Genomic DNA, 10,000 nt, shown 5'->3' with positions numbered 1-10,000 from the left:
TTTGTACATTAATAATGCTATTCATTATCTAATTTCTATCATGCTTTATGAAATCCAAGGGTTGATGAATTCATAAATATGATATGTCTAACCCACTCAATTGCTTCCATTTAGGACGTCAGCGGGAGGCTGCCCGTTCAAGGTCCGGTTATCAACATCAAATGATGGCCAAGCTCTTGTTGTGAAGGAGATCTGTCATGACCACAACCATGAACCAGGCAAAGTAAGTTTGGTGGCAGTGGTGCTCTGGCATTAGTTTGTCATTGTTGTAGGTTAGTGTAGTTGGTACCTGAGTAGGTGGCCAGTGGTCTTGTAGGTATTGATTTAAGTTTTTGTTTAATTGTGGCCTTGGCATTGTTCTGGAAAATAAAAATTAGATCGGAATGGAAAGGATATTTAGTAGCAATTAGGCAGAGGAACTTCAGTGTGGTATTGTTAGGGAAAGAAAAGGCTTTTAGCAAGAGCAGTAGGAGATTAACAAATTGCTTTCTTTAGTTATTTTACTTTTACTTTAATTTATTATCTTTTTTTTTTCTGCAAATGTTTATTCTAGAAGCTACACGAAGAGCCAAGGCGCTTGTACAAAAAGACCACAAACCGCACAACAGTGCGAAAGCCCGTCCGTTACATTGTGAACAAACAACGTGTGACCAGTAGTACTGGAGGCAAGTCAAAGGGTCGCCAAGAAAACGAGTCTCACATCCAACTGGGACAATCTCCCTTCCACCACCTCCACCTCCACCAACAGCAATATCAGCAGCAGCAACAACAAATAAAGTTGCAGCTGCAACATCACTTGCAGCAACAGCAGCAGCAACAACAGCAGCTGCGGCAGAAGCAAGCGGAGGTCATACAGCTGGACTCGCCAGATCACATTGATACGCCAGACCACCTGAGCTCCCCGGATCTTTCCAACACCTTTGATCAGCTGGGTTCACTCAACAACTCCGTCGATCAGTACACGTACCTGCCACCCTCACCCATCTCTCCGAGGTATGTCTGTTCGCGTGTTCCGTAAGTGTGTTATAAACTTTTTAACCTTGTTGTCCAGGAAGGCTTGCTCCAACTCTAACTTGTGTGAGACAGTGTATATAAAAAAGTGTGATTTTTCATTTTGAATTTTTTAGACCTTTTTTAAAACCATGGTTTTATTTTTGTTTTGTTTTCTGTTTTGTAATCTTAGTGTGTTCTCTCCTGTTTTTTGTTCATTTTTAACTCATTCCCTTTTTTATGAATGTTAGAGATAGCAAGCCAAAACTTATTTAAGTTGAACACACTTGAATCATAGCAAATAATTATGTATCCAACCTGGGGACAGTTTGCAATGCTTCATGTGTATTAATTTTAAGGTATGCTTAGCACTGCTCTGATCTGTATTGCATTAGACTTTTATCATTAGACTAGAGAGAATAATATTACTTTTAAGGCAGTCTCTCCTGATGTGCAAACTAAGTATTTTTTAGAGCAATAGATGATCATTCCTCAGGGATCAGTCCCAAGTAAGAAGGACATATAAAATCCCCCTACATGTGAGAGATGACCAGCTAGTACGAGCGTATAAAAAAGTGCCCCTCCTCAAGTGAGGCTCAACTCTGATGAAATCTTTGCTCAAGAGAAGTCAAAAAGGATCCAAAGTCAAGTCACGCACACACGCACACGCACCGCTTGCATTGGCTGCTTCCCTCATATGTGACGGTGTTGGACCTCAGCACTTTCATGGCAGATCTCTCTCTGCTGCTGATGCAACCATACCTATGCCAGAATTCCCAATTTCAGAAATCTTGGCCGTAGCCGGTTGTTGGCGTGGCGACAACGGGGCTAGCGAACTTGTGGGTCGCTTCATCTCATTGTCGACTGACCCCATCACTAGTTTGAACCTTTGACATCTAACTCGACATCAACCCAATACCCATTGCACGTTCCTATACCACAATTCATGTAGATGTACGTTCAATTTTCTTTGTGACCTTTTTTAGAACTTTTCTCAGTTTTAGTCAAGACATTTAAAAAAGAAATAATAAGAGGAAAGAAGAAAGTGAGAGAGAGCGAAAGAGAGAGAGAGAGAGAGAAAGGAAGGAAGGACGAGAAAGGAAGAAAGAGAGGAAGGAGGAAAAAAAGAAAGAAAAAAAAAGGATGAAATTTTTCACGGACCTAGAACTTTAATTGTTTTTACTCTTAAAATGATTTACTTGTTTATTATTTGAAATTGCTCCAGAATCCATAGCCCATAGATCTAAAGAAGAAATTTTCACACACTCTTTTGCCTATATTTTTTGATAGAGAATGACCAACAATTTATTTTCAGGTTTTCATGCATGGGTAGGTCTACAGAACTTGGTCATCTTCTTGTTCTACATTTAAGCTAATGATAGATTTAAGAAAAGTATGTTTTTAAACTTAAGACTGTTTGTTTAAACTAGCTGTCAATTTTCACGTACCATCAGAGCAGGCAGAAATTGGCTAAAGACAATACCAGTAATCAGGCAATCTTTACAGCTGATTTTGGTTTGACAAAGAGCCGACATTTTGGTCAGCTGAACGTAACTGGGCCAGATTCCCTTTGTTTAGGGTTTAGTTAAGAGAACTAAAGGAAAATACAAAAAAGAAAAGGATGAAAGATCAAAATTTTAATTTTGTAAAAAAAAACACATACTTTTATATTACCTTGATGTGTTTTCAAATTTTATCTAATTCACCCCTTTTTGGATATCCTAGTATGAATCTGGACTGGCTTGCAAAGGCTGGCTCAGAAGAACAGCACTTGAGAGAATCTGGTAGACTTTGATTAAAGAAAAAAGGGGGGGAAAAAAAATTGCAACAAAAACTTTTGTCATGGGCTCGTCAATCTTTTTGTAATGCAGTTTCCAAAAGCTGTTTTCCAGACCATTGGTTTTGATGTCGGACAATAACAAAAAAACTGGTATTTTGATTTAATCCCAGACTCTGGGCAAGTGCTGTACTTGACTAACATTAGAGTAAGTATAAGGGTGGTGTTGTGAGATTGGAAGAAGTAATGTATCTTGTAACTTCATTGAAGTAAATGATAGGGGCAGAAAAGCAATTTATGGCATAGTTTCATTACTTATTGACTTGTAATTTATCATATATTTGACTTTGAAGATTATTTTGTATGCTGCCTGTAAAGTAATATTACTTAGAATCTAGGAAATGATTAAACTTCAAAGATAACTTTCAATTTGATACTAGCTTAGTCCTTTTGAATAATCTTTTTTATTTTGTGCATCTTGTTGGCAGCAAAAACCTATCCCCCTGCCCCTAGCATTATCTTACTGTCTGGGGCATGTAATCTTGAAAGCCTCGAGACAACCCATCCCTGTATTGTGAGGACAAGTTGCAGGTTCTTTTACATTGCAGCCTGTCTAGCGGCTGTCCGGTTGACTGCGAAGAGGAGGATCGTCTAGAGCCTATTCTGGACTTGGAAGAGGCCTTAGAGGAAGCCCTTGGCGACCTGGACAGTGTGGGCAGCATGGAGGTGGATGCCAGCCTGCGACTGACCTCGGTTGGGAGTAACAACCCTCCCCTTGTGTCCCACTCGGAAGCGGTCTCTCCCGAGGAGCACACAGGTCCACCTCCAGCCAAGAGGCAGCGTGGACGTCCCAGGAAACAGTCATTTACAGGAAGTACGTTTGATAATAGTGTGGACATTCCAGATCTTGATTTCAGTCTGAGTGACTTGATGGACTTTGACGTCTACCTGTTCTAGCCCAGGGCCGGTGGTGCAAGGAACTGTCACCCGTAGCTACAAAGTCAAAGTTCAAACTTGTACAGCTGCCTCTTGTATGAACTTGACTTCATAATAGTTGATCAAAGCGTAGTAAACTACTGTACCTTTTCTTTTGTAAATCTTCCCTTCTGTTTCTGTTTTATATCAGTTTGTATGGAACTGAGCTTGAGTTAACAAGGTTTCACTCTTTAGGGTCATGGCTATATTTTTAGTTCTGGTTCCGTGGTAGTACTCATGAATAACTGTCACATGTAAAATTGCACTATAAAAATGAGCTGGTTACAAAAAATACAACCACAAAGCTTTACCCTGATGTGTTTTATTGATCCCTCTAAGGTGGGTGCAAACTGAGCTCAGAGAAGGCAGCACAGTGAAACCTCGTCAATTCAGGTTCTGTGCTTTTGCCAGGAGGTTACTGCTATTGGAATGTTTTATCCTGAATCTTTATATATACTTTTTTTTTTTTCATTTCTTGTTTATATTATTATTTATTTTCCTTTTTTTTGTTTGCATCTTGCAAGATTTTTGGGACATAGTAAGAAAATCCTCATGACGTATAAAAGTATGTCTCTATATTATTATATTATTAATTTTTTTTTCTTTTTTGTTTTTTTATATAAAATTCTTGGTAATACAGAATACTAAATCAGGACTATATAATACCTGAAAGAATAGCTGTAGACCTGTTTATGATCACAAAACTGAGCAGGTAACTACCTCTCTCTTGCCTATTGGTCCATAATCTATAGGAAAAATAATTTTTTTTTAGGATTTGCTTCAACTTCAAAGGATTATGATTTAATATACTGATAAGAAGTGTAGTCTATTATCGAAAGTACTTGCACTAGAAGCCACAAAGGTTTTCAGGAAAGCTATAGTTTCTCAAGTTGCTCATGGCAGAAGAATATTTTTATATAATGAATTACTCTGCATATAACAATATTGAAGTCAAACAAAGCAGTTAATTTGTAAATAGATTCAGCATCCCAATTTTGATCAATTCTCAATATTAGTATCTGGTTTACAGATATTTTTACACATGGTTAGGTACATGCAGGTGAAGGGAAAGGGGAATATCAGTAATTTTCATGAAGCTGAAAATCCCTGGAGAAATAGGTTTCTTTAAGAATATTCACACAATACAGAATCAGAAACTATTAGACCAGAACAAAATGACGAATGAGTAATTGTTGGCACAATTAATATTTCAACATTTTCAACTTTTTGAAAGAAACGATGATTATGTTGGCCGATTGATATCCATAGAAACAAGAAGCTGCTCCACACAGATCTGGACTAAGAATGAAAGAATAGTAATAGACAAATGAGCAAAAACTGAGACAATTATAAATCAAGTGTTTACCTGGAGATGGTAACAGAAAAAATATTTAATCCGAATTTATTAAGGAAAAAGAAACAAATTAGTATGTTTGTTCTGCATTTGACAAACTTAAGAATAAGAATGTCACTTTTGCTGTACTTCCCTGAGCCAGCCAGTCTCCACAATGCTGACCTTAGATGTTGATGCAGCAGAATTTTTTCAATAAATAGATGAATCTCCACAATGCATGCAGAAAATTTCATGAATTCATATATTCTAAAAAATACATAATTGCTTAACCCATAAACAGCTAACTGTAAGTGACAAATATGGAAGGAAGAACAGGAAGCCGGTGTAGCCATTAGAAAGAGGAACTAGTGGCTATAAACTTTACCATGATGAACTCCCCAAAAATTTACTGAAAACCTTTTTATCATCAGGGACATCATTTACATAAATGCCAGCACACATAATTAAAGTATTTCTCTAGATGTACCTAAAGACACCATACCCATAAAAATATATAAATTACAATGCACACTTAATAAGTTTGAAGAGCATGGAATTCTGAGTAAAAGTTCTTAGTTGTCAACTTCATTAAAATGTTGAAAAACAGATAAAGGAGACAGGATGTTCTAACTTTGAAAGGATATGCATGTTGCCAAGTCTCATATAAATGTAACATTCATTTAATTAACATGGAACCAATTTCTTTGTCAAATGTATCATTTTACTCCTCCTCAAGGTAATAGGAAATCATAAATCTGAAGTAATGCGCTGCTTTGCAGTAGTTTTATAATACTATTAGGGTTAGTCATCAATACTTGTATCATGTATGGTTTTAATGAACTTGTTAAGAACTAGAACTTATTAACAAAACATTCTACATCATACTTTGCATCAATATGCAGTCATAACCTCAAAAATACCTCAGAAACAACTTGACAGAACCCTGTGAGATATGAACAAAAGATAAGAAATCACCCAGGTTCTCTCACCAAGAGATAAGATAGACGATGCACTGGCCATGATGGAACAAACGGGGGTTAAAAGACCTCTGAAGTGACTGATTCCTATAAGTGTGTAGCATTCATAGATTATGTACATAATACACTGTGAGTGAGATGGCATTTTTTTTTTTTTTGGTCTGGTACTAATCCCTGAGTTGCAGCTAATTATCCTCTTAAACGTTTCTTTGTCTTCCATGAGCAACTCGCTTCTTTGTCCTGCCACTGGCATATTCTCACCTCAGATTTGAACTTTACTATTGCTTGTTTTTTTTGCAGTTTTTGAGTGAAGATGGTATACATTAGATTTTAGGTTGCAAGAAGATAATAGTTAAAACTTTTTTCTTTTCATTTTTTTTTTTCTAGCATCTAAATCATCTATCTATATTTTTGCTTGTTATCTCTGAATAGCCACAGACCTTTTACTATTCATATGAATATCTGTCTGTATTGCATTATCTGTCTTTTTCTATCTAATCATCTGTCTACTCCAGGCTATTTATAATTGATATCTCTTCTTTCTGTATGTCTGTATAACTTTAAACCATTGAATACCTGTGTGTAGTTGATGTATATATATATATATTTATATATCTTTATATATTTATGCAATTATACAATTGTATAATACATATATATTATATTATATATAAATGATAAACACATGTATACATGTACGTAATAAAACAAACAGACAGACAGACAGACAGACAGACAGACAGACAGACAGACAGACAGACAGACAGACAGACAGACAGACAGACACACACACACAGACACACAGACACACACAGACACACACAGACACACACAGACACACACAGACATATATATGCATATATATATATGCATATATATATATATATATATATATATATATATATATGCATATATATATATATATATGCATATATATATATATATATGCATATATATATGCATATATATATATATATATATATGCATATATATATGCATATATATATATGCATATATTTATGCATATATATATATGCATATATATATATATATATATATATATATATATATATATATATATGCATATATATATATATATATATATATGCATATATTTATGCATATATATATGCATATATATATATATATATATATATATATATATATATATATGCATATATATATATATATATATATATATATATATGTATATATATATGCATATATATATATATATATATATATATATATATATATATATATATATGCATATATATATATATATATATATATATATATATATATATATATGCATATATATATATATATATATATATATATATATATATGCATATATATATATATATATATATGCATATATATATATATATATATATATATATATATATGCATATATATATATATATGCATATATATATATATATATGCATATATATATATATATGCATATATATATATATATATGCATATATATATATATATGCATATATATATGCATATATATATATGCATATATATATATATATATATATGCATATATATATATATATATATATGCATATATATATGCATATATATATATGCATATATATATATATATGCATATATATATATGCATATATATATATATATATATATATATATATATATATATATATATGCATATGTATATGCATATGTATATGCATATGTATATGCATATGTATATGCATATATATATATGCATATATATATGCATATATATATATATATATATATATATATATATATATGCATATATATATATGCATATATATATATATATATATATATATATATATATATATATATATATATATATGCATATATATATATATATATGCATATATATATGCATATATATATATATATATATGCATATATATATGCATATATATATATATATATATGCATATATATATGCATATATATATATATATATATATATATATATATGCATATATATATGCATATATATATATATATATATATATGCATATATATATGCATATATATATGCATATATATATGCATATATATATATATATGCATATATATATATATGCATATATATATGCATATATATATATGCATATATATATGCATATATATATATATGCATATATATATGCATATATATATATGCATATATATATATATGCATATATATATATGCATATATATATATATGCATATATATATATATGCATATATATATGCATATATATATATATATATATGCATATATATATGCATATATATATGCATATATATATGCATATATATATGCATATATATATGCATATATATATGCATATGTATGTATGTATGTATGTATGTATGTATGTATGTATGTATGTATGTATGTATGTATGTATGTATGTATGTATGTATGTATGTATGTATGTATGTATGTATGTATGTATGTATGTATGTATGTATGCATATATGTATGTATGCATATATGTATGTATGCATATATGTATGTATGCATATATGTATGTATGCATATATGTATGTATGTATGTATGTATGTATGCATATATGTATGTATGTATATATGTATATATGCATATATGTATGTATATATGTATATATTCATATATGTATGTATATATGTATATATTCATATATGTATGTATATATATATGCATATATGAATGTATATATATATGCATATATGAATGTATATATATATGCATATATGAATGTATATATATATGCATATATGAATGTATATATATATGCATATATGCATATATGCATATATGCATATATGCATATATATATGCATATATGCATATATGCATATATGCATATATACATATATATATATATATATATATATATATATATGCATATATGCATATATGCATATATATATATATATATATATATATATATATATATATATTTATATATATATATGCATATATATATATATATGCATATGGTTGTATGTTATACAAACAAATAGGCAAACAGAAGGGTTGCTTGTACTTATAACTGTCAGTGAATAAGCAAGTTGATTCAGTGTTATTACATAGATTCTGCTATGTGTGCATATCATTCTGTTTACCCTCATCCTCCACCCCCCCCTCTCTCTTTCTCTCTCTCTTTCTCTCTCTCTTTCTCTCTCTCTTTCTCTCTCTCTTTCTCTCTCTCTTTCTCTCTCTCTCTTCTCTCTCTCTCTCTTTCTCTCTCTCTTCTCTCTCTCTCTCTTTGTCTCTCTTTCTCTCTTTCTCTCTCTCTCTCTCTCTCTCTCTCTCTCTCTCTCTCTCTCTCTCTCTCTCTCTCTCTCTCTCTCTCTCTCTCTCTCTCTCTCTCTCTCTCTCTCTCTCTCTCTCTCTCTCTCTCCTCATATATATCTCCTCTATTCCCCCCCCAATCCCTTGCCCGTTGTTGTCGTGGGGGGGCTTAGGAGGCGAAAACTGGGACCCAATGCTGGGGAACTCCCCAACCTTGGGACTCAGCCCTTGACTCAACAAATTTTGCATGGTCTTTTTTTTCCCCCCTCTTACTTTTTCGTTTCTGTCCCTTCACCAACCCCTTCTACTATCCACTTCCTAAGGTGTGAGAGCTGTGCTGGAAGGATGAAAGGCTGACTTTGTGCCTTTGTGCCTTTGACCACGGCTCTGAACACTACAACGAATACCCCCTCCTCAATGTCAAATAGTACAGTATCCACCCTAATCAACACCCCAGGAGACATTTCTACTCCCAACATGCTCAACTTCAACAACTATACCCCCACAACCTTCTTCAACGACTACCCCATCCTCCCTTATAATACCTTACAACCTTATTGTCCACCTCCCCATAACACTACTTCCCTCAACACTATTCCCTCTTCCACATGCCCCCGTCCTTCTACTACCCCCATCTCTACACAATTCTTAAATAATCTAT

General features: G+C 32.4%; 1 protein-coding gene across 1 annotated transcript in view; it reads left to right on the top strand.

The window, feature by feature from the left end:
- The window catches only part of LOC125047413 (putative mediator of RNA polymerase II transcription subunit 12), a 15,926-nt gene extending 11,874 nt beyond the window's left edge, over window positions 1–4,052 (top strand). Inside the window, exons 4-6 of the mRNA XM_047645598.1 lie at window positions 115–223; window positions 554–993; window positions 3,376–4,052. Coding sequence (XP_047501554.1) covers window positions 115–223; window positions 554–993; window positions 3,376–3,724 — 898 coding nt within the window. The 3' untranslated portion in view covers window positions 3,725–4,052. The remainder of the gene's footprint in view (window positions 1–114; window positions 224–553; window positions 994–3,375) is intronic.
- The last annotated feature ends 5,948 nt before the right edge of the window (window positions 4,053–10,000 follow it).

Source organism: Penaeus chinensis, chromosome 41, assembly GCF_019202785.1.
Source record: "Penaeus chinensis breed Huanghai No. 1 chromosome 41, ASM1920278v2, whole genome shotgun sequence".
Lineage (NCBI taxonomy): Eukaryota > Metazoa > Arthropoda > Malacostraca > Decapoda > Penaeidae > Penaeus > Penaeus chinensis.
The sequence above is the reverse complement of the archived record's forward strand: the minus strand, read 5'-3'. Positions and strand labels throughout refer to the sequence as shown.